The sequence below is a fragment of the Uloborus diversus genome, chromosome 7 (assembly GCF_026930045.1).
Source record: "Uloborus diversus isolate 005 chromosome 7, Udiv.v.3.1, whole genome shotgun sequence".
Lineage (NCBI taxonomy): Eukaryota > Metazoa > Arthropoda > Arachnida > Araneae > Uloboridae > Uloborus > Uloborus diversus.
In genome coordinates this window covers 79,584,890-79,610,076 of record NC_072737.1, presented here as the reverse complement: position 1 = coordinate 79,610,076, position 25,187 = coordinate 79,584,890, and the positions used below count along the sequence as shown (strand labels likewise).

The window sequence follows — 25,187 nt, the reverse complement described above, 5'->3', positions numbered from 1 at the left end:
TTTTTTATATTTCAACAAAAAAACAATTCCCCGAAGTTGTAAATAGTTTTCGAAAACAGTAATTTTGAATTTTCAACAGTTTCATTCTAGAAGTAAAAGACGACAAAATTTTATTAAAAAAAATGATTTTTATTCCATTTGATCTATCATTATGTTTATTGTTGCGTTGCTTTTTATTATTTTTATTGTTGTAATAATAACAATTATTATTATTAATATTGGCGTAGTATAATCTATTAAGGCTGTTGCGACATTAAAACCAAGACCAGACCCAACCAACTAGTAATAATAATTATTGTTTTGTCATTATTACGCATTTTTCAAAATTTTTCTCCAATAAATATACGTATTATACTGGATTTAAAATTTTTATTTTAAGTTAAAAGTCTTCATTTTTAGTTTTAGTTATCTCTTTAGTAAGGGCGAAATATTTCTACACAGAGAAACCATATTACTTTTAGGAAATGAAATATTTTCTACGCCTTGAGGCGCCGAGCTATTCTAACCAAAATTCTGTTTATTCTGGAGTAAATGCCGATATACTGGTTATAATGGGGTGGTTTCCTTCAGTCAAAAGTACTACTTTCAATCATTGAAATGGATAGAATCAGCAAAAAAAAAATAACATGGACCCAGAAAATACTTTCATTTTCCCAACAGTTTTTTTTTAAATTAATTTTTTAAAATGTCCGATTTTTTAAACAAGGCGTGATCTTGATGACGTCACAAATGATGCACTTTGCCGCATCTTTCTACTACCTTTCCACGTTATGATTATCAAGCAGCGAATTAAATATTGCGCTCTACGCTTGCTATCAACCATATCGTTGCCAATACACGTGAGTAAAGATGCGAATTAAATATTTTGCATTGTGAATGGCAAAAATGAATGGCATTTCATCACTTGTGATGTCATCGGCAGAAGCCGTAAATAATGAAAGCGCTCCGATTTAAGGAATTTTTTTAAACATTAAACGTAAACAAATTTATCAAAATATGGTCAGATCCTATGTTTTGAGGCATGCTCTTTTAGAAAAAAATACTTTTAAAATTTTGGAAACAACCCCATTCAAAGTTTTTCAGTAATGAACAACTTGCATCTAAAAACACGTTTCATCTCTTTTATTGCCTTCCAGTACCTGCATCTGTAAAAAGCCTTCAATTGTTTCCTATTAGAAGACTGCATGCAAAAATCACGAAATGAAAATTCAATCGAACTACTGCCTTGAGAAATTACATGTTTCCTGTTTTCGTACTTTTCGTTAAACTTACAACTTCTTCGCGCGGAGTAAGCGTCGAATCTGAAATTGCTTATGCTTGTTCCTTTTAATTATATTACTACTCCATTGCTATCAGCTGAAAGAGAGAGCAAAAATACTACTTTAAATAAATCCGCTCAGAAGACAATAATTAGAGTTTTTTTATTTAATGAGGAACACTTCCGTATTCTTATCAATTAAGTTTTTTCAGGACGATCCAAAAGATACATTTAGAGCGTTTTTTGCCGCAGCCTCCATAATCTAATTATGCGCCTTTCTTGTTAACAAGACGAAATTTGAAGAAATGGATGTGGAGGAAATAAGCTTCATTTGTTGAATTTGCTTTAATCGCGCAAAAATGCTCACAAAACATTTGTCAAAGGCATCCGAATTACACAACTAAATTGCAAAATTACTCATCTTGCATGGAGCTTTCACTAAATGAAGGAAATTCGATTCAAATGTAGACATGGAAGGCTGTTTCTTTTTTTTTTTTCTTCTTTTTTTTAGCTTTCCCTTTATGTCACATCTCAAGGATTCAATTGAAAAGATTCAGGCGGGAGCATAGGACAGTACTCCTTGTTTTTATCCAAATTAAATACCTCTTGGAGTTTTTACCAGTGTATGCTTGTTACACTGCTAAGCACTCTGGACTGTCCCTGCAGTGCTCTTGCACTTAATTTGCTCACACGTCCTTGTCTAGACTTAGAGCTGACTACAAAGAGTCTATAACCTTTAGTGGAAACCATAAAGGTATTATCAAGATACTAGCTCGATACTTGCTCCATGAGTGAAAACACGAAAAAATATGCATACGGGAACGGCACCAGTACAGACAAGGGTCCAATAACAGACAGTCAGTCAAGTTTGGATTTAAATAATAAGAATTTTAGGCTGGTCAAACTGGTGTTGGTGTGACCCATGAATACGGTGCAACCATCTAGTGTTATCAGAGTAAATTTTATGAGCCAGTTGGTTTTTACAAGGCAGTGGTGGGAAGGTTGTGAACAGCCACCACGAGGTCTGCCGGTGTTTCATGTTCATTTGAATTTAATAAGGTTTTAGATCTAAAAATAAAGAACTTTTACACATTTTGAAGATAAAAGGGGAATTCCGTCCATTACTCATTCCTTCCTCATTCTGTCTGTTGTTGGGTGTCATCAGAATTTTCGGTGTCTGTTACTGGGGGTTGGACTTTTTTTTCGAAATTGAGCAACTTAAAATAGAATCAACTGCTTCAGAGGATCCAGAAGCAGCCAAACGTTAGATGAGATGTAGTTGCATAAAAGAAAATAGTTTAAAAAGTCTAAATACATTAAAAGACTCAGAAAATTGAGTTAACCTGAGAGAGATGTCTTGAGCATGTCTGTTACTGGTGCCGTTACACTATTGTCTGACCACCGCCACCGATGAGATGGAAAAAGCAAACATCCGGTTTATAGGCAGAAATGGACAAATGCATTACTTAACAGGGGTGGTACTTTGTTCGTGCAAATGTACGCTTTTGCCTCTTAATTATCTGGACGCAGTTTTGTAAAAACAACAATTTGCTCATGGCAGTAAGATTTTGGATCTAAACTACATTCGATCTATGTTCCCTCAACAAAAATTAATTGGGTTTTTTTTTTACAACAAAATTTTGAGCTTACGATTTTGTTTTTACATTTCCGGACGAAATAAAAACATTGTATATTCTTTTTGCGGTTTCTATGGAAACTATCTTTATTTACCCTCAATTTCAACGAAAAGAAAGCAATAAATTAATAAGGGTCTAGTGACATTATAAAACGCGTGCATCAAAATCCAATTGCTTTTTTCCTTTCTCCTCTGATGCATTCATTCAGATGAAATTTTCCTAACTTGGCGTTTTGCCAGATTCTACTTCTTCTGTGGGCAGACTGTATTGTCATTGCTCAGTCATCGCGTCTTCCTTTTATATTATTCACTGTGTTAGTACCCTTATGTGGAACAACTGTTAAATTAAGGGGAGTCTGTGTTCGATCTGCTAATGTGGCATGATTTCTTTTGGAATTCATCTAGGTTCCTAGGCTGAAAGAATGTGAAACAACAACAACAGAAATACCAAGCGAATATGATTAACTTTGCGTAGTTCAACGACTTCCTAAATATCGGCCCTTGATTCAAGAACAAGGTTTGCAATATGAATAGCACAACATTCAATATTTTCTTGATTTCCTGTCTTTTCCCATAGCACAATATAAAACAGTTTCGTAAAAATAAGGCAACTAATCAAATTTAACTAAGCAGAAGAAATTGATAGAGCAACTAACAAAAGTTTCAAAGCCTAACAAAATAATTTGCAAATGCTTCTTATTTTCTGTCTTTTCTCCGTGACTCTTATGCTACCAGATTCTACTTAGGTATGTTTATAAGTTTCAAAATGTATTTCTAATTCAAGGAATAAAATTTCTGGTTTGAAAAACAACTAATCTTAGAGAATCACATTTCTTTGGCACTATCAGAGGAATGAAAAAAAAATTGTCCACCAGAGCATAACGAGAGAGGAATAATGTTTTTAAAAAGCTTTTAAATTGATGACTAAAATCGTGGAAAGTTTCGAAAACCTGTATCATTTGCAAAGTTTAAAAAGAATTAAAAATCCTAAATCTGCAAATTCCATGCTGGAAAATTAATTTGTTAACTTTATTGACAGTAGTGGTGTTCCCATAGGGTATAACTCCATATGCGCCGTATACTCTCAAACATTTTTTAGACATGTAGAGTATACCCTCAAGCTTCAAAAATTTTCATATTATGACATATTACGTATATGATCGCATACACATATTGTACGTAATAGATTTCTGGGAGTATACCCTCAGAAAAATTGTCCAACACCACAGAAAAAGTTCCTTCATTTGTTTTTTAAAAGAAAAGTTATTTTGAGGCAAAATAAAAATAAAATAAAAGAAAGGGGAAAAAAAAGAAGAAAAATTTCTTTCATTATTGTAAAAATTGTAGAAACACATTGTAGCACTCTGAGTATTGACGAGGCGCTACATCTACTGCAATATTGGCATTTCATTTTGTTCTGATCTTTATTCAGAACAAAACATTTTTTAACTGTCTCACATCACACAAAAAATACCTGGACTATATGTACTAACATTTTTTTTAATGGAAAATACATTTAGAAGCAAAAAAGAAAAAGTTTCTTCCTTATTATTGAAAACTTTTCTACTTAAGAAAGATTAAGTTAACCAATTAGAAAATCACTCTCTTCCGTGAGGCAATTGTGAACTTCGAGTATTGCTTTGAATTTTAATAGGATTCCCTACTAAAAACTCTGCTGGTATTTATTATTTAATTGATATTTCACGAAACCATGAACTATCAATAAGTACGACAGAAACAACATATTTTTGAAATTTTGAAGCTACAGAACTTGGAATATCACATGACTGCCGGCAGGAAAGTGAATAATTTTTATTTGAAAAAAAAAAAAAGTAATTTGAATTTTGACCTCTTGAATTCAAATTATGTTTTTCGCAATCACGAGTGTGTGTGTGTGTGTGTAGGCGTGTGTTTTATATGTGTGTGGGGGGAGGGGTAGTATGTGTGTTTGTGTGCAGATGGTATGTGTATGTGTGCAGGCATGCGTGTTTATGTCTGTGTGCAGGTATGAGTGTGTGGGTAGTTGTGTGTATGAGTGTTTGTGTGGGGAGGATGTGTATGTGTGTGTAGGCATATGTGTTTGTGTCTGTGTGCAGGCATGAATGTGTTGGTAATTGCGTGTAGGTGTCTGTATGTATGCGTGTATGTGTTTGTGTGTGTGTGTTTGTGTATGTGTGTAGGCGTATGTATGTGTGTGTACGTGTTTGCGTGTGTGTGTGTAGATGCGTGTATGTATGCGTGTAAGTGTAGGATATTGACGCAACCTGGAGACGGTTTTCGCTAGAGGAGCAGCATCGTCAAGCGGGCGGTCAACGGTGGTGTTGCAGAGGGTGCTGGAGGGAAAATAAAATGATAGGACCTCAAAACAGTCAAATGAAAGCAATAAGCAATCGTGATTGCTCAAAAAAAAAAAAAAAAAACAGCATAAATACTTATGCAAGCATCTTACTATGCGGTTTAGGATACGCATATATTCAATGCAGTCTCATCTTTTTCATTTACTTATATTTAACTGTGAGTGAGGAAACAGACATTATCTATCCTAACTTCCACTCTTAACGCAGTAAGACGCCTCACCAGCAGTGGTGTTCCCATAGGGCATACTCCATATACGCCGTATACTCTCAAACATTTTTTAGACATATAGCGTATACCCTCAAGCTTCAAAATTTTTCATATTATGACATACAATGTATATGATCGCATACACATATTGTACGTAATGGATTTCTGGGAGTATACTCTCAGAAAAATTGATGGGAACATCACTTATTGACAGTTGAGCTTTTCTTACTATTCTTTCTTTTAGCAATGATTAAAGAGCTTGTTTCACCCAACCCAACTGACACTAGGGTAAACAGCATACTAAAAACTTTTGCTGTCCAATGTTGTCCAAAGAGAATGTATATGCTGACGTGAAAGATCTAAATTGGAGAATGTCGGCTTTCACTGGTAATGTTTGGTCTTTCGCCTATAGCTTTGGTATGTTGAGATTCACAGGCTGATGTCGATATTTACAGGTTTTTAACTTTTACAGCAACATGTACATAAAATAAAGTTATCGCGGGAATGGTCTCGAAAAGTAGAATGATAGTTCGTATGTGTAAAACGAATTCAAAATGCAAATTTTGATCATAAGTACAACTGAAACTACCGGTATCGGTTATTGGTATAACACGTAACTTCTCAAGTGATTTGAGAATGGAAGGAAATTCATGAATACTTTCATGCAAATCTCTAGATTAAATGCATCAATATTGGATACATGAATATACCACAGAAGACATTAACATTAGGAAAAGAATTACATTAATCACTAAGCATTACTGTTGAAGAGGTTAGATTAGTCCACGGAAAAAGGAAAAAAGTTTTGAAATTTAAAGAGCATACTTTCGAACAGCGTTTCTTAAATTGTGTTCCATGGAACCCTCTGGTTTTATGGAGATCTTTTAAGGTTTCCATGAAACTCGCATTCTTTCTTTTCATATCGTTCAAATTAGTCACTGAAAAAAGCTGTAAATATAAGATATTTGCATTTTAATATTGAAAGTAACAAGAAAAATGAAAAGAAAAGCAATTCACTCAGATTAGCTTTCTCCTTTTTTCAAACGTCGTTTGAAATTGTGAAAGTTAACGGCACTCATTAGTCCTTTTTTCAGCGTCATTTAAAGTGAAAGTGCTAGTTACCTAACTGAAAAGAAAAAGCTAGTAATTGTACAAAATGTGAAATGGAAAGTGTAACAAATGGTCGACTTCCAGGTCCAAGGGCCTCACGTGGAACCGGTAAACGCGGCTGGCCTACTTAATGAGGCATGAAAAGGGAGAAGTTTGCGAAAGAACATTCCAAAATACGGACCGAATTTGGAGCAATTTCTTTCAGAGATGAGAAAGAAATGAAGCAAATGGAATGATTTCTATGTTTTAGGGTATGGGAATTGGTAGGCATTCATTTTTTTAACCAATAATAATTATGTAAATTATTATTGACTATTTATACATATTTTTTTAAATTTTTTAATAACAATCCCTTTTCGATGTTATCGAGTGAGTGGATTTCACAATCAACGTACATTTTTGTCTCAAATGGAACCAATTGGAAGCAACATTTCCCACGTAAGCGACTAAGTTAAAATTTTTTGAATTGCTCAAAAAATACCCTTAAAATAACCAAAGCAAAAAATATTTTCAAAAAACATTTTCTCCGTCAGCTCTTCACAAAAAAGTTTATTCGAAGAAAATTCACCTTTTATTTCTTGATTTACATATGTTACCGTGGAAGAGAGAATTCAATGAAAGTTGACTTTTTCAATGTCGATTGAATGTTCGTCGATCTTTTGCCGCTGTCTTTAGTAAGTGAATGTTGATAGTCACCAACTGATGTCGACGTTTACCAGATTTCGGACTTTCACAGCGACACATATATCATTTCCCCGTTGAAGCTAGTACTATGTTTTTATTTATTTAAAATGAAAGGGGAAATAGTTCAAATCAAAAAATGAGCTGTGGAAATGTCCTCCACGAGATCTTTTGAACAAAAAAAAAATTGTTCGAATAGGACTACTCCTTTAAAAATATTTGATAAGGATAGACAGACCGGCATATACACATTTTCTCCATCTCAAAACCTTAGTTTTACATTTTTTCTTTTTAAATTTCATTACTTAATTTATTTTTGACTTTTTTAGTGACAATTTTGTTTTGCGCGCATTTAACTTTCTTTGCCTTTTTTCATGCGTTCTTCTTGCTCTTTCTTTTTCTTTTTTTTTTCACTTTTAACGGAAAGTAAGTTAAAAAACTATCGAATCTATCTCTTTTCTTACGATTAAGTGTAACATGCAATACGTTTAGGAATATTGTATTTAAAAAAAAGAATAAAACTTTATGCTAAGATTAACCATTATATTAAATCTTGTATTAAAATTTACGTTGTATATGGTTTCTGAATTTTACAGTTTATTTCAAGTGTGAATGTAGCATTACATTATTTTCTGGAAACTCACATTTTGGATTAACTGTTTTGAAAAAAAAATCTTCTATTTCGAGATATTTTTTTCTATTAAACTGAGGAATGAGCTTTTTTTGTAACTTTTAGTAAGTGCATAAGTTTTAGTGTAAAACTTCAATGCTTTGCTATCTCTGGCACGTTAGTTACTTTTATAGAATTTCAAACATAAATTGATAAACAAAAAGCTCAACTTTTTTTCACTTTCAAAAAACTATAGTATTGAAAAATATATATAAATTGTTTCATTTAAATAAAAATATCAATATTTGTTTTTAAAAACCATGTGATGTTTGTAATGCAAATCTTGTTCTACGGTTCAAAAAAAGGCAATGCTCCTTTCCCCCCCCCCCCCCCTTTGTTCTTGAATTACTGTCAAGTGATTCTTAATAAATTTCGGTGCAATTTATTAAAATCTGAGGAGTTACATACTATAACGTGGCTTAGGTATTCATGTTGAAATGACTAAATTTTAAAAGTAATGTTTTAAAAAAATGTTATATAAGCAAGATTTTTGCCTAATAAATCACACATGTGTGATGAGAAAGTTGTTTTTATTTATTTCACATTTTAAAATGAAATATAGAGTTATCACGTACTGTGCAAAATGTTTGCTTTTCCGTGGAATGATCCTAAAAGGAGTTGTACTGATTTTGGGTTAAAGAGTCGGAGTGGAAGGCTCTAAAATTCTCTCCGCGGCCCTAGTTTTTGCAGCAAAAATAATTTATTTATAAAAAAAACTCGGTAATGCATTAAATGGAACATTTTACCAAAAATTTTTGTAAATTTTCACACCGCGAAAAATGTTCACACACAGACCACTCTGGAACTCAACGCTTCATTACATAATTGAAATTAGAGAAGTTGTTCCAACAAAGCAAATCTTTCACGGCAAAGATTTTGCAACAAATACCAAAAAGAATTTCCCAACTCTGATATTATTTTTAAATCAACTATCAAGCTGCACGTGGCACTTTTGAAAAGTTGCAATGCAATCCCGTATTTAAATTCAAAAGGTGTTTGGTAATCGGGAGGACAGTTTCAGAACAGAGAAGTATCGAAAAAACATCAAATTTCAATGCAAAATTGCTTGAACTAGTTTCTGTTGCAAAAAATGTGCGAGAGATTTTTTTTTTTTTTTTTTTTTTTTAAGGATACAATGGCTTGTATGGCCAAGCTCTTCCAAGTTCTTAATTTAACATTTTTTCCAGCAAAGAACCCACGACTAAGACTGCGGCTCTCACGAATTTTGCTTCTGGGTTTTACTGAATTGCAAAATTAAGAATTTTCCATTGTTATGAGGTTTTCGTCGACTTTTATTTTGTTTATAAACACCCCAGTTTCGCAATTGTTCTAAAAATGTTCTTTGTTCTAAAGAAAACTCTTGACAAATTGCTTCTACAATACCACAAGCACTAAAATCTAAAAGTTAACTGTAAAAGTGAGAATTCCAGCACTTTCATTTTTCCAAAAACGTAAACGCTGATAAAGTGATATGAATGTAAAATAACTTCTAAATATCTAGAAACTAAAAAAAAAAAAAAAGAAGCTCTCGTGGCGTAGAACGTGACAAAACAGTAAACGGAAGTCGTGAAAATTCAAGAATCTTCGAAATATGCACGAAGTTAGATTTTGAATTCGAGATAGCACGGCCTTTCGTCAGCTATTATTTTTCGGAAAAGGTTTTTAAAAATAATTATGGAATAGCCTTTTGTTGAGTTGCTTCTGTCATAGTCGTTGAAATTCAATAAAAATACAGAATAACCCTGGAAAGAAAAGCGTTTGCGAAAACAAGACTTGTGGACCGAAAATATTTTTGATTTGTAAAGGAATATTTCGATAATTTGGAATTTGGCACGCTCGTCAAAAGTTTAGGAAAAGTATATTTGTTTTGGTTATCCTTTGTTCTCTATTGCTGTATGGTGGCCTTTACGACTAGATTATTTATTAGCTTACTCCTTGTTTACGTATGTAAAGAAAAAAATATTTCTCGCACAAGGATTGGGGCCAAAAATTTAACGCCAATGGATAAAAATCACCAAACATCATGTTATCGAAATCTTCTCATGTATAAGTGTATTTATGAATTTGAATAACGATGTATTATTTAAGTTGGAGATTAGAGCCCTAAACCCCAGAACTGATAGTTTTAAAAATCCGGCTGCGCTAGTGATCACAGCTATTATAAATTTTCATATTCTCCTCTTGACTTTGAAAATATACACAGATAAAACTACAAATATTATTAACAGTTTTTCAGATGCATGAAAATCCCCTAAAACCAGATAAACCAGAGTGAAGTGGTAGGTTCAAATTTTCGATTTTGAACTTGAATTAATTAATCCCACTATGACGCTGAAAAAATTTCGAACTTTTCTAAATCATCAAAATATTGACGCTGAAACGTTTTTCTTTACTTTGAGTGATTCAATTAAAACTGGGAGTGATGTTGGAGACTTTTTTGTCGTGTTAGTGTTAGATAAAATAGAGACAAAGTTGAGTGTTTTAAGAATAAAACATTTGGTCACAGAATGGGCAAGAACATTCGAAGATCAAAGATCAAACAAAAAAGTTTTTAAGTTAAAAAAAAAACAAAATCAAAAACAAAGTCATTGAGAGACACTTGAAGTCGCAAAAAACTGGCTGAGACAAGTACGTTGGAGTGTGGAAGTAAACATGATCAAAAAGATAACGTGTAAATTGTTCAACAGCAGAGAGGAAGATCTATTGAAAAGATGGATGGTATTGTTGAAAAGGATTTGAAACAATTGAAGATCATTAATAGCAAAAGTGTGGCTTTGCAGTGGAAAAATGGAGCTGTGTTGTAGAGTAGACTGAAGCTAGTACAAGGCGGTAGTGCCAATTAACAAGACTAAAATTACATTATATATATCTCTTTCTCTTTTTAAATAAGACCATGCTTGCCACAAATTCTCATGAACGAAAGTAGTGTTTTGGTTTTTATATATATGTTAAGGGTAAAAAGTTAGCATATCCTCAGTGTCATACTGGGATTCATTAATTCAAGATCAAAATGAAAATAGTGAAGTTTCAAGTCCGCAATTAAGTCATTTTCAAATTACAACAAAAATCCGCGTTGGAAGAATCAACCATGAAAGTGCCAAGGACATATGTATCCCCCAAATTCAAAATTTATTTTACAGTGGCGTATCTAACATGGATGACACCCCCACCCCCGAGAAAATTTGTAAATTTGTAGTCTTAAAATGCATTTTAGCTTTATATTTTTCAAAAACTTGCAATTTCAAGTTGGGTGTCACCCCCCCCCCCCCCAATGGATGACAGATGGATTATATTTTTTCCATCTTATTGAGACGGCGTCTCCCACTTTTAGCCAGCACGAAATTTCCTTCCCCTGTTTTTCAGTTTCAATTTTACCTTTTGATAGATTTAACAGGGGAGAAAATTTTAAATGTCGAGCGAAAAGTAGGGTAAACCACTGAGACATCAATATTGTAATTTTAACATAAAAGAGAAAAAGTTACAGTTTAAAAAATATACTGTAATTAATTTTTTTATTTTATTTTTTAATATCTCAAATTTTCATAGTATACTTCAAAGCTTATGATCCTCAATGGGTTACAAGTTAATAGTAGGATATTTGAATTTTTCATGGAGAATATCCAGTCATAAGCAATACAATTTGAATATTGTTAAGTTTATGGCAATGCTCAAATAACTTTAAAAAATTAAATTTTTTCCTCAATTTCAACTTTGTTTTCAATAGCTATAAAATTATTCAGTTTAGTTCCTTTTTAAAAATTATGAGTTTTGCTAAATCTAATGCATTTTTACCTTTTGATGCTGAATCTAATGCTGCATATTTTTTACTGCAGTATATATACTTCTGATTATCCGTGCACGATTCCTTCGGCTTACGGTTTATCCGTGCGTTCTTTTGGTTTGTGTAGAAAAGTTTCACGTAAAAAACCCAACGCTTCGTGAAAAGAAAAGAAACAAATGTTTAAAGTATAAGAATAAGAAGCTTTAGTTAAATTTAAGGAATATAAATAGGAGAAAAGAGAATGCGAAAAGGAACACGGATTTCTGTGTCACCATTCTCGGTGATTAGGCCGGATAATCGGTAGTATATTTTACTTCTTTTTTCTTTCATCTTCTTTTTTAACTCCCGACACACAAAAGAAGGGGGTTTTAAGTTTGACGTGTCTGTGTATCTGTTTATCTGTGTGTCTCTCTGTGACATTCTAGCGCCTAAACGGATGGACCGATTTTAAAGAGTTGATCGAATTTTTTCTTAGCTAGGTTGCGTCTTTGGATGACATTAATTAACGAAGATATTAATTAAAAACCTCTAAGAGGTTTTTCGCGATTTTTGCAGGGAAAACATAGTTAACATTTTTAAAATGTAATACCAAAATAAAAGAGAATTTTTTTTAGAATGTGTTTGGAACTTCCATGTTTCATAGAATTCGAACTATGACGTTTCCTTAAAGCAGATTTTAATAATGGCTAAGCCTTTATTCACGCGATTGTTAACCGAATTCATTGTTGGCCGACAAGGAAATAAAACGCAATGATTTAAAATTTTTATCTGCTGCCAGTTTCTATTTAATAGCAAATGAAATACTTGACATTGATTTTTAACAATGTAAGGCTTTTAAAAGGATTTTCAATTTTCCCTCTTGATTCGACAGTTGCGATTCAGTCGGTTTTTTTTAAATTTTATCGTTGCTTGTTTCTGTTTATATGTGCATTGTATTAAGTAGTAGAGACGCAGGTATATTTTTTTAGAATAAAAAAGTTTAGTTTTTACATCAAAGCAATTTTTCAAATGGAAAAAACTGGAAACGAAAGCAGCGCGAGAGAATCAACTAACTTTTCACAAAGAATCATTTTTTGTTGGTCACTAATTTCTTCCTGGCTGTAACCCTTCGAACGCTTAGGCTTTATAGGAGCTTCTGAGGACTTCATGTTATTTTTTTGAAAGACAAAAGAAAGAGCAATAAATTAAAAAACATGTAATAATGAACACCCTAACGCCTCAAATCACCTCTTAATTTTTCATTTATAAAAAAATAGTAAGAAAAGAAAAGAGACATTAAAATTAGGGTTCTAGAAAAATGCAGAAAAAAGTGAAGTAATAGTTGAAGTTTCAAACTTAATGAAATGCATAGCAAATATCATATCGTAGTATTACATAAATTAAAATGTACTTAATTAACAAAAATTTTAGTAATCACATTTGGGAAAAAATTTAGTTTTGAAGTATATTAAACGTGTGCTATTAGTTTCTTAGGTAAACATTTTTATTTATTTTCGTATTTTACGAATAATAATTATAATAAGTACTAAAATTTTAATTCTTTTAAGAAATTTATAGGTTCACATGTTGGGCAGGTTCCAGCTAGTTCTGCTACAAAAAATAAATAAGACATACTGACCGATATTGTATGAAGTCCTTGAAATCAGTTGTTATCACGCGTCAACAATAGAAATGCATATTTGTGAAATTAAAGAAAAAAAGCAAACAAACAAACAAATATTTTTGTCGTGTATTTTGCGCTGGTCATAGATTTAGCATCAAAATCATGCCCATAGTAGTCAAATGAATAATTTTGCCATTTTTTATACGATGCATTGTGCCTGTCTGCAAGCTGCTCGTGGATACGTTAATAGGTCAATGCTTTTCGTGCGATTTCACAGAACAAATAAATGCAAGAAATCAAAACAAAGAACAAAAAATGGCAGAAGGAAGGATAAACTGAGGCAAAATGTGTTTTGTTGTCTATATTTTTCACACATTATGAGCACATCCATAGGGAAATGTGCCGACTTAAATGCTTTGGTCAGTGAGAAGAAAAAAGCACTTAATGCTATTAGGAATAAATTGAAAGATTTTACTCATGCATAGAAAGAAAGAAGATCGGCCTCAATTTCCATTACAATGCTACAATATATAAACTTCGTGATTATTTTTTCACTAAGCGAAAAGACGAGCGAAAACTTATTAGGGTTTGGCACTTTTCCTTGAGCATATTGTCAAGATGTTTTCGAAACTTAAGTGAGGCGGTCAGCTTTGCAGACCTCCCCCTTTTTACCGTAATTCAAATTTTTTGAATAACAAAGTTTTAAAACAGCTTCCCAATGTCACTTCAAGCATTTTTCGCTCGCTTCCATCAAGTTCGTGTTTTTACTGCATGGTACTTTTCCGTTAAAAGCACGTCCCTGGTTTGGCTTCTTGTGAACTTTCTACCTTGGCGGCAATTAAAAAATTGCTTTATGCAATTGGCAATATCTAAAGATATATGGAAGCATTAGAGCTTAAAATTTGGAACTGTTGAGTTTGGTCAATAGTCAAATTTTTCAGTTTGCAATAGCGATAAGTAAATTAAAATAGCCACAAACCAATTGCACTAATGCAAATCTTGAAGCTACCGTTATTATTGCCTAATTCAACGACCTGGACCTAGCGGATTGACCAATTTAAATTTTGAACAAAAATGACAGTCTTCAGCCTTTTTACTTTTTTTTTTTTTCATTGTGTTTAAATATTTTAAACTTATCCATTGGATAAGAGCATATTCGATGTTCGAAAATATGTGCGCACGTTTTATTAGTTTAATTACTTATAATCTTTAAAAAGTTACTTTAACATTTTTATTTGTACAATTTATTTCTTTTTTACCTTCTGCTTGTTGTTAGTTTTAATTCCTCATTTTCTTGAGTGACCAAAAAACGTTTTTAATTACTCAATAGTAAAAGCAACTTAATCGCATTTCTTTGAAATTCCTCAACATGAACGTTCTATATATTCGCGTAATGCAAGTACATATATAATATGTACCTAGTAATGTATGCAGAAATCATTACCTGAGTAAAATGGTATGCATGAAAAAAAATCTTACTCTGAATTCAACTTTAATGTCGACATATCCACCACTGCCCCGCAAATTCAAGCCTCGTCTCTCGATAAAATCCTCTCAGAAACAAAACCTGCTCTAACAATATTCTGCTGAACGACTTTTAGCCGAGCTCTCTATATACACTTTCAACTGCTCAAAATTCTGAAATTTAAGCCTGTGTTGTATGTAAATTTAAACTAGCCATCCTGTTCCATAATGTCAGCACAAGGTGGGCAATTGTGAATATCCGGTACTATGCTGTTAGCTGTTGGTGATATATTATGAATCGTGAAAGATCTCCAGTTCAAAAGTGCTTATGAATTCAGTTCCGTGTGTGGTATAGTCTTTTAACGTTGAAAAAGTTACATAAATCCCGTTTACTTTATGCACTAATGGCATCTACGTAGATGTCTAGCAAATTCAAAAGATTTAGGATCCATTCTTAAGAAATTATGTTCGTCGCAGATAAATTTTAGGCCCTCCTCACCCTGCTGTCTTATTCGTTCTTTGATTCTTTCACCATTTTGTCTCATACGTAAGAAGCAAGCATTTTATTTCCGAATATAGATGAAGAGGCTTAAAATTTATGGTCACGCTGTTTCTATAATGTGATCATGGAATACGTTGTGCGCACTTGGGTTCAAAGTAAAAATAAATAGAACGTATAAATGAAACAGATGCTGCTTCTTTGTCAGATGAAAATTTCATTTACCAGTCGTTAAACTAAAATTTCGTGATGAGGTGCAACTATAATGTGCCAAACTGGAAATACTGTAATGCTGGTTTTATACAAATTGCGACAATGAAAATTAATTTCCCTTTGATGTGTAAAATTGTTAAGGCTTTGCCCTCCTCCCCCCCCCCCCATTCTTTTTTTTTTTAATTTTTTGAAATTAAACACTACACTCCTTTGATACTCAACCTCAGTGAAGATTTTTGTGATAATCTCCATTTTTCAGTGGAATCGTGCTGCACATGATTTTAAGCTATCTCTGTATACAGTAATTACAAGCTAACTGAACATTACGAACTTCTACTTCAAATAAAGTTAAGTATAATGTTATACCTCGATTCACAAGATAATTTTTCACTTTGTCTTGTTTCAGAACTACTCAAACAAATGTATTCTACACAATTAAATCTTTAAGTCAAGTTTTACTCAACGAAGAAAATTTCTACATAGTTAAACTTAAGTGTACCGGACTTCATCTAACGATAAAGTAAAAAATGTCAAATGTTGCTAGTGTATGATGCTTTTTTTTTACTTTTCATTTTAATGTTATCCAGCCTGATCCGCATTACACCCTAGCAGTGTACTTCTACTCATTGTGTTTCTTTCAGTATGTATTAAAAAATGGATAAATTACAAACTAAGTTACGTTTTTTAAAAATAAAGGAAATTTTTCTGTCACAGCATCTTTTTTATACTTTAAGAATAACGCAAGTTTTCTTAAAATGCATAAATCTCCCCCCCCCCCTCTCTACCCCTTCAAAAAAAATACAATTTTCAACTTCACTTAAGATAAAAATTCATCATTAATAACAAATGTTTCCCAATGCACGACTGAAAACTCTCGTTTCAAAATGAAAATCATTTTCAATTTTGACTTCTTTTTTTCGAATTAGATGTTATAAAGCTTCCCACGTTACCTCCGGACGATGTCAAAGCTTCAATGGGCTATTCTTAACGACTATAAAAAACAGCACTTCTGGAAATGATGTATTAACAGCTTTAATAGCGTATGACGTCATTTTGATGGTTGGTTGACATTTGTGGAATTGAAAAGCAAAACATGCGCACGTGCTTGTAGTTTATAGCAAATACATTGCTGTAAATACACTGCAAATACATTTCTGCTGCATTTCGCAACAACATGTTGTAACGTAGACTTTACTGTGGATTCCCTTTTTTCCCCTATTCGGGCATCCATTAGGCGTTTTCTGTAGATAGCAGAATGTTTCAAAAAATATTTTAAACTTGATTACTATTTTTTTAAGTGAAATAAAATGAACTATTAAATAAATATAATCATGTTTAATGAAAATTCTGAAACTAATTCTTTAAAATCTGTTAATACTTCTCAACCAAAGCTTTAAGGATTTTCTCTTATCGCTAAATTTCGGAGACGAATGGGGAAAATTCGAAGTGCGCATAAGTGCTTGCTTTCATCACTAACAGTTTTGCATTTAGCTTGGAAACTGACAGTCCCACAGCTTCTAATCAAAGCATTGCAGTCTTTAGTTTGAGACAGAGAATGAGTTGAGGTTGTTATTTGTTTTAAATCATTTAGTTGTCAGATTGGAGTTGTCCACGGTTCCTGTTCAATGTGTGTTTATGCAGTGGCGTCACTACGGAGGGGTGAAGGAGTCCACTCCGGGTGTCAAGCGTCTGAGGGTTGGCACCCAAAGTTAAATTGCAAGTTTCTGAAAAATATAAAGCTAAAGTGCATTTTAAGACTACAAATTTGAAAAAAATTTCTGGGGGGAGAGCCTCGGATCCCCTCTTTCCCATTCCGCATCTTAAAGTGAAAATTATACTCAAGATTAGGTTCATTTTAGAGATTTGAGCTTAAACCAAAAAACTGAACCCCATAGCTTTCCCTGTGTTTGAGATACGTTTGAAATAATTAAGAGGCCATCAATTTCATTAACCCCCTTATTGTTTGACCTCTGGACAGCCCTGCACACATGCGTTTAGGACAAGTTGTATAAAAAGCGTTCGTAGTTTTTATTTGTAATTGTACATTAGTCCACTTAAAATTTCGTAAAAACACAAATGTTGTTGTTTCTGAAAATTATATGAAATTCATGTCTTCATATTTACGTAGATCATTAAAATCTTTTATTTTTTTATTTATTTTGCGTTTCTAGTGTGTGTGGAGGTGGGGGGTAATGACACCACAAATTATCGCCCCAGGTGTCACCCATGCTAGGTAAGCCACTGGTATATACAAGGCCGTCGCTGATTGAAGTTCTCGAAAAAGGCAGTTTTCATTATTAAAAGGCCTGTGCACCAAAACAAAAAACACGAAACACACTTCGTCTGTCGCCCGTTGTATGTAGCTCTCGTGCTATAAACGCAGAGCTACACAAAAAAGAACTTTTCTCTCAAATAACTTATTCGTTCCGCTTTCCCGCTGTCGCTCTCGCAATTGTAAAATCATATTATGCGTTGCCCCCCCCCCCTAAAAAAAGAAACAAACAAATTCGTATATCTCTCATTTGATGTGAATTTTTAAAAAAAAAGTAATTTTTGAAAAGGTCACTTTTTTTTGAGCAATCACGATTGCTTATTGCTTTCCTTTGACCGTCCTTGGCGTCTGGTTCCTTTTTCAGCTTGGACCAGGGACACCAGCACCACCGCCCACCGGCCTCTGCAGACGGCGCGCCGCGGCTGCTCCGGTCCTGAGCTATCCGCTTCTCCTGGTCGGAGGCGTCCATGTCCTACACAGATGCGCGCTCATACACACACACGCGCACACAGACACACACACACGCTCATACACACAAGCCTTTACACACATACACACACGCCTACGTGCATACACACAGGTCTAAGCACACACACAAGCCTACACATGCACGCACGCGTGCCTACATATTCACACACACACACACACACACATACACACGTAACCGCCCAGGAGGAGGGGTAGCCTGGAGGGGACAGGAACTGTTTCTAGAAACAATAGCACCCAATGAGTAGGACCCTGTCGTAACTCGTGATTGCGAAAAACATAATTAGAATTCAAAATTTCAGAATTCAAATTAATTTTGAAGATTCGAAAAGTTTTTTTTTTTTTTTTTTTTTTGCTTTTTTGATCCAAACAAAATTTTGCATTTTACTTTTTCTATGAAAACCGCAAAAGTTGCTATGAACGAGGAATTATTCATCACTGTCATTGATTCTTGGTTGAGAGATAGGGTGACGGCGACGACATCAGTAACAGACAAGAGTCCAGTAACAGACAGTCGTAAGATGGATTTAAATAATAAGAATTTTAGCGGGTAAAACTGTTGTTACTGCGACCCATAAATACGGTGCAACCATCTAGTGTTGATCAAAGTGAATTTAATAAGCCAGTTGGCATTTACAAGGCAGTGGTGGAAGGTTATGAACAGTTACCACGAGGTCTGCCGGTGGTTCGTGTTCATTTGAATTTAATGAGGTTTCAGATCTAAAAATAAAAAACTTTTTGCACATTTTGAAGAGAAAATGGGAATTGAGTCCATTACTCATCCTTTCCTCATCTTATCTGTTACATCAGAATTTTTGGTGTCTGTTATTGGGGGTCGGGCCTTTTTTCGAAATTCAGCAAATAAAAATAGAATTAACTAATTCAGAGGATCCAGAAACAGCCAAACGTTAGATGAGATGTAGTTGCATGAAAAAAAAAAGTTTTAAAAGTCTAAATATATTACAGGGGTCAGAAAATTAAGTTGACGTGAGAGCGAGGTATTAAATCATGTCTGTTACTGATGATGTTACCCTAAAACCTGGTCTTCCTTTCAGTAAAAGTTGTAGGGCTAAGACCATTGAGAAGAGATAAAATGGAGGGAGTGGAGAGAATGGAGGGATTCTTGAAGCAAGGATCCCAATTCAGATGATAGATTTTAAAGCAAAGAATTTGATGAAATCAGGTTTTTTTCTAGCAAGTTTCACACAAAACGTGTCAACCACTTGTTGTTGAGTAACGTGACTTGGGGTCTCTGCCACAGCTTTTGCTAAGCAAATGATTGGACTTGCTCCTTCCATTTACTAATTCCTGTGGCGAAGGGGGGGAAAACTGACTGATCAAAAGTTGCTCCGGGATATCTTTCCTAGTCATGATTGAAATGTCTAAGAGATAAAAATAAATGAAAATAAAAACGGAAAAGAGACGATTTTGGACTTCGACTACTATTTTAATGGCGCATGCGCTAGATCAGAGATTCTCCACCTCAAGCGGACCGGCACTGGACCGTGGCAAGTTTTGGCCGGTCCTCGGAAATTTTTAACTGTCCTTGTATTAATGTTTTTCTTTAATAACGTTTTTATGTGCTTTTGTAATGACGTTTCAGAGTTTTCTGTAATTTTGATCATAGGTTTTTTTTACTTATGTATGGCAATTACAATGCTGATTACCTACATGTGCAGTTAAATGTTATTGTAAGTCAAATATCATTGAAACTCTTACAATGGACTTATGAAACAGTCCTTTAATGCAGGGGTGCCCATCCCCCCCAAGTTCAAAAGTGCAAATCCCCCCCCCCCCCATTTTTCTCAACTATCTTTCTCTTTTTTATTTTTAAGTTTTTTTATTTGATTTATTTAAAAAAAATATTTTTATTAATTTGTTTTTAAATATTTCTCTTTATTTATTTATTTTTAAATTTATTTATTCTTAATTATTATTATTATTTTATTAGAAAGTTCTGTACTGCACCAATATCATACACACACACACGCACACAGCAACTAATAAATCAATGAAATAAAATATGAAAAGAATAAAATAAAATTAAATAAATAATTCGACTTTAAAATAAATCAATAATTGAATTTAAATAAATAAATATAAAAAAATTTAAATTCCCCCAAAAAAATTTAATGGCGCAACTTGCGCCATAATCCCCCCTGTGGGCACCCCTGCTTTAATGTCCAGTTAAGTTTTCTTTAAGGAAAAGAAAAAAAATCTCCGGTCTATGAAATTTTTTTAAATTTGTATCAGTTCACTGGTCAACAGAAACGTAACACTAGACGGCCGGTTTGTTCTTGAATGTTTAGTTTCGAGAACATGTTGGGCACAACAATTTAATGATAATGAGGAAACGAAAAATAGGGTTTTTAAACATATTTAGCCCTTTTTTAAAACTTATTTTTTGCAAAATATAATTAAACTATAAAATCATTATGCAATAAATAAGTCAACTTCATTTTTATATGAAGAAAGTGGATTTTCTTTCACCAAGGGATGCGTTTACAAGACACACGCTGATCCTTAAGATAGGACAGGAAAATATTTGAGGAATAAAATAATGATTTTTAATGTATCCTCTATCATAAAACTTATATTCAAGAGAAAAAAATATGTATATAAGGCAACAAATTTTTATCAGTTTTTAAAAATGAAAATAAGATATATTAATTACTATTTTTATCAGCACGAAAAATATTTGATGGGAATGTTGTGTTTTGTAAAAACATTAAATCGATAATAGTGTGAGAATAGTAGCTAAATGGTTTTATTAATGAGACGCTCACTCTCAAAAAAATTATACAAAAATAAAATTCTTCAACTTTTTTTTTAATCGTTTCTTTCAGTTTTGTTCGTAAAAATAATTTTTCATGGATCAGAAAAGGTTTCGTGCATAAAACACATCATAAACAGAGACGGATAACAAGAAAAATTGCTTTTGAGCTTTGTATACTGCTTTAAGGACCTTAGCTGATATTACACAGAAAGAAAAAACGTAAAACAACAAATTTCAATCAGTTGTTTTAAGCATTTTCATAAGAAAAAAATTAATAATGCTGTGCACTACATTTTTATCGAAGGAAAAATTTGCTATTTTAACATGAATTTTTTTGCTAAATATATTTGGCAGATATTTAAAGAGGGAGCTATAAAAGACTTTTTTTAAAAATATTATTTGGCTTTAGTGAAAGAGAATAAATGATTTATCTAAAATTAAAAAAAGTCTTTAGTACACAATGACAAATGACACTTCATTAGAAATGATAGACAAGAAAATATGTAAAACTGCTTTTAGAAATTAAATAATGCTTTAATAGCCTTAACTGATTTCATATCAAAAAAAAGTAATATTTTTTTTTTTAAATCGATTTTTTTAAATTGAATTTAAAAATATTGTGTGTTCCGTTTTTATCGAAGAAGAAAAACATTTTAAAGAAGAATTTATGCAAACGTGAGTTTTTTTTTCTTCCAATATATTACAAATATAGCTAAAATTGAATTCTAAAAATTGCAAAGAACAAATCATTATTTAAAAAAAATGCTTTAGTCCAAACTTACACTAAATGGAAAATGTGAACAACAAATTTGAAAATAAATAAATAAAAATAAAAAAATCAAACTCACTTGAATTTTTCCGGCTCTGAAGTCAGAGTTAGTTGACTGTGACACATGTTGGTGGACATGATTGCTTGTTGTCAACGATAGCTCCCCTGGGTAATGTTTCGGCGGACGGAACGCTTGACTTCCTCACTGCTGCGCGACCGCCGCGAATCTGTCTGCCCGATGCTTGCCGCCATGTGCTTATCCAACCTGTTCACCCCTCCCCACCTCCCGACCCCGCTATTTTCCACTTAGACAAACTTCATAAAAAGGGTCAATTCCCTTAGTTGACTTTAGCCGTAAGCATTTCTTTCACTCTCTCTAGATGCGTAAATTATCGTTTGCTGACAAATAAGTGAAAGAAAAGAAATCGAAACAGTTTTATGTAGAAAAAGTTAATTTAGTTATTTTTGGAAGAGCGTTTGACAGAGTTAAAGACAGGTAAAAAATGGTTCAATTGTTCACCAATAGTCAATTTTAAGGCTTGATTTCTTGAAAACAGGAAGACGGTCGGAAGGCGAGAGATTGTTCAACTTGCTGGGAAGTGAATTTTAGGAGAAAAAATTTTCGTGCGACAAACTTTTCGCGGGAATTTCGCGGAAAGATGGGCAGTTACGGAGGCATTACGCACACTTTTCGGAGCGAAAAATGAATGACTACAATTGCATAACAAAGTTTTTGCAGGTAAAAGAGAAGAATAACTTTGTTCATGGAAGTTTGTTCTTGAAAAGTTGGCGGAAAAGAAAAGTGTTTTCGGTTGATTTCTAGCAATGTGTTTTACGCAACTCGTGCTGATGAAATGTTTACATTTTCATCATCATCTATTTTCAATTTAGACGAGATTAGAAATCTCTGTGTGTGTGTGTGTATTTTTTTAAAACAGAAGTTAAGCAAAAACATGTCAAGAAGTTACAAATAAACAATGTCAAATAAGAAAAAAATTGCCATCATTTTTTTTATTCTTTCGTTTTTAACAGAAGGTAATCAAAAATATAAAAAATTAAAAACAGAATGGTCTGAAAGTAGGCACACCCTCCTTTTTTTTTTTTTTTTGTTCAAATTATGTCAGTAGAGGGTGAATGTTTGAATACACAATTACCTTGAAGTCTTAAGAAACATGAACATCGATAAAACACCATCCATGTCGTCACACAGCTGAATTTTGGGCCATGTTCTCACACTTGTTTTGCGGCAAAACATCTGCAAGAACATGGCGCAGAATTCGCCTGTGTTACGATATGGGTGGTGTTCTATCGGTGTGTATGACCTGTGTTACGACATAGGTGGTGTTCTACCTATGTTTATGACCTGTGTTACGACATAGGTGGTGTTCTATCGATGTTTATGACCTATGTTACGACATAGCAAGTGTTCTAACGATGTTTATGACCTGTGTTACGATATAGGTGGTGTTCTACCGATGTTTATGACCTGTATTACGACATAAGTGATGTTCTACCGATGTTTATGACCTGTGTTACGACATAGGTGGTGTTCTACCGATGTTTATGACTCTTAAGACTTCAAGGTAACTGTGTATAACAACAAGTAGGAAAATGTAGTCAACATTTTTTTTTTCTTTCTTTCGCTTCAAATATGAGGTATAGTTGTATATTTGTGCTAAGAAAACCAAAACACCATGAAACCTAAAGCGCAAGAGCCGATATTTTGTTGTTTTGTTATTTTTACTACTTAAACTGTCGATTTGCTTCACCCCGTTGTTTCTGTTGAATGACTTTGCAACCTTGAGCTGACACTTTTTCGCATTAAAAAAGTGGTTCCTTGAAACCCCGAAACACGTGTCTTCAACTTGTTGTAAATTTGTGCATTTATAACTCTGTTTTTCCTTAATGTTACTTTGGAGCACAAAAGTATGTATTCACTTCTTATTCTCTCTAAGGGTGTAATAATTAATATACAATTTAATTACTAATTTTGGTGATTTTTTTTCTTTCCATGTTTAGCTTGTTTTCTCCTGAAAACGGATTTCAACCGAATATCAAAAACTTATCACGTAAGTTTATTCATTTTTAAAATGTAATAATGTACTTAATTTAAAATTCTTTTACAGTTTCAAAAGGGAAAATGACTGTCGAATAACTAAAGATACGTTATTTGACTAAGCTTAGTGTTAAAAAGCTGTCTAATATTCTGGGGAAAAAAATACAAAAAAAAAAATCGTTTTGTGATATTCTCATTCTAAAACACTGCCAAAAATAAAAAAATAATGTTTCAATGCGAGTTTTATTCTAAAATATATTGTTCCTTCTTTATTTCTGTAATTTTCAGAACAAATTTCTAACTTTTTCATTTTGAAAAGTAAGTTACCTTAACTATCTGACTTTGCCCCACATTCCCCTATTCCTTCTTTTTCTTTCCTTCTAAACCACCTATTTGTTAAAAATTATTCATTAATCTTTAGTTATTCCGAGTGCTATATATAATTTGATTGTTCCTTTGCTTATACTTTAAGGTACATTTTGATGTGATCTAACTTTAGTGCTATCATTTTTAAAAATACAATTGTGTTTTAAAATGTTATTGATATTAAATTGGACTAAGTCGTGGAAAGGAATGGGACACATTTTCTCTCCCTCCTTCTTTCTGTAGAAATTTTGTAATATTTTCGTTTTTAAGTTTATTAAAGTTATCTTAAATAAAAGAAAAACTTCAGTTGTTCCTTGTGTAAGTATAGGTTACTTTTAAGGTCATTTGTTCCAAGTAAGTTACACAAGTTAATTTCATCCTCTTTTATGTAACGCAATAAATAACATTCTAGTAATTCGTAGTTATAATTCCATTTAGTTAAAGTTATTGAAATAGCAGATTTCAGACGACAAGAAAAAAAAATGACAATAGTAATATAATAATAGTAATAATAAAATAATAATAATTCGTTTTTGGAAGTGTAAATGTGACATTCTCAGTTATTAAATCTCATAATCAACTGTGTAGTTGTAGGTAAGCGTAACCTTTTATAATTATACATTCGATATTGTTAATATTAACATTCTGAATAGAAATTCAAATATATTTTTGTTCTGTTTTATTAGGCACTTGCTTGAAGCTATTGTTTTGCCGCCAAAGCAAACTTTAATTCATTAAGTTACCGCGCTGTAGCCTGGGTTAAAGCAGAAATGTATGAAACACACCGCCAGCTCAGTCAGTTCCAGCCGAGGACTGCAGTTTCGTGCTCATTAGCACTCATCAGCCCGGCATAGGAGTGACTGAGCTGGAGGTGGAAAACCTCTTAAGGAAGCCAAGAGTGCCAAACAAAGTGGTAACTGACTGAGCTGGCGGTGTATTTCATGTATTCAAACTTTAATGTTTATTCCATTAAACGACCTTG

The 25,187-nt window shown here is 33.0% G+C and overlaps 1 protein-coding gene across 1 annotated transcript in view; it reads right to left on the bottom strand.

Moving 5' to 3' along the window:
• LOC129226410 (neprilysin-2-like) overlaps positions 1-21,998 on the bottom strand; it is a 90,475-nt gene extending 68,477 nt beyond the window's left edge. The window contains exon 1 of the mRNA XM_054861009.1: positions 21,863-21,998. Within this exon, the coding sequence (XP_054716984.1) occupies positions 21,863-21,921 (59 nt within the window). The 5' untranslated portion in view covers positions 21,922-21,998. The remainder of the gene's footprint in view (positions 1-21,862) is intronic.
• Positions 21,999-25,187: the final 3,189 nt, after the last annotated feature.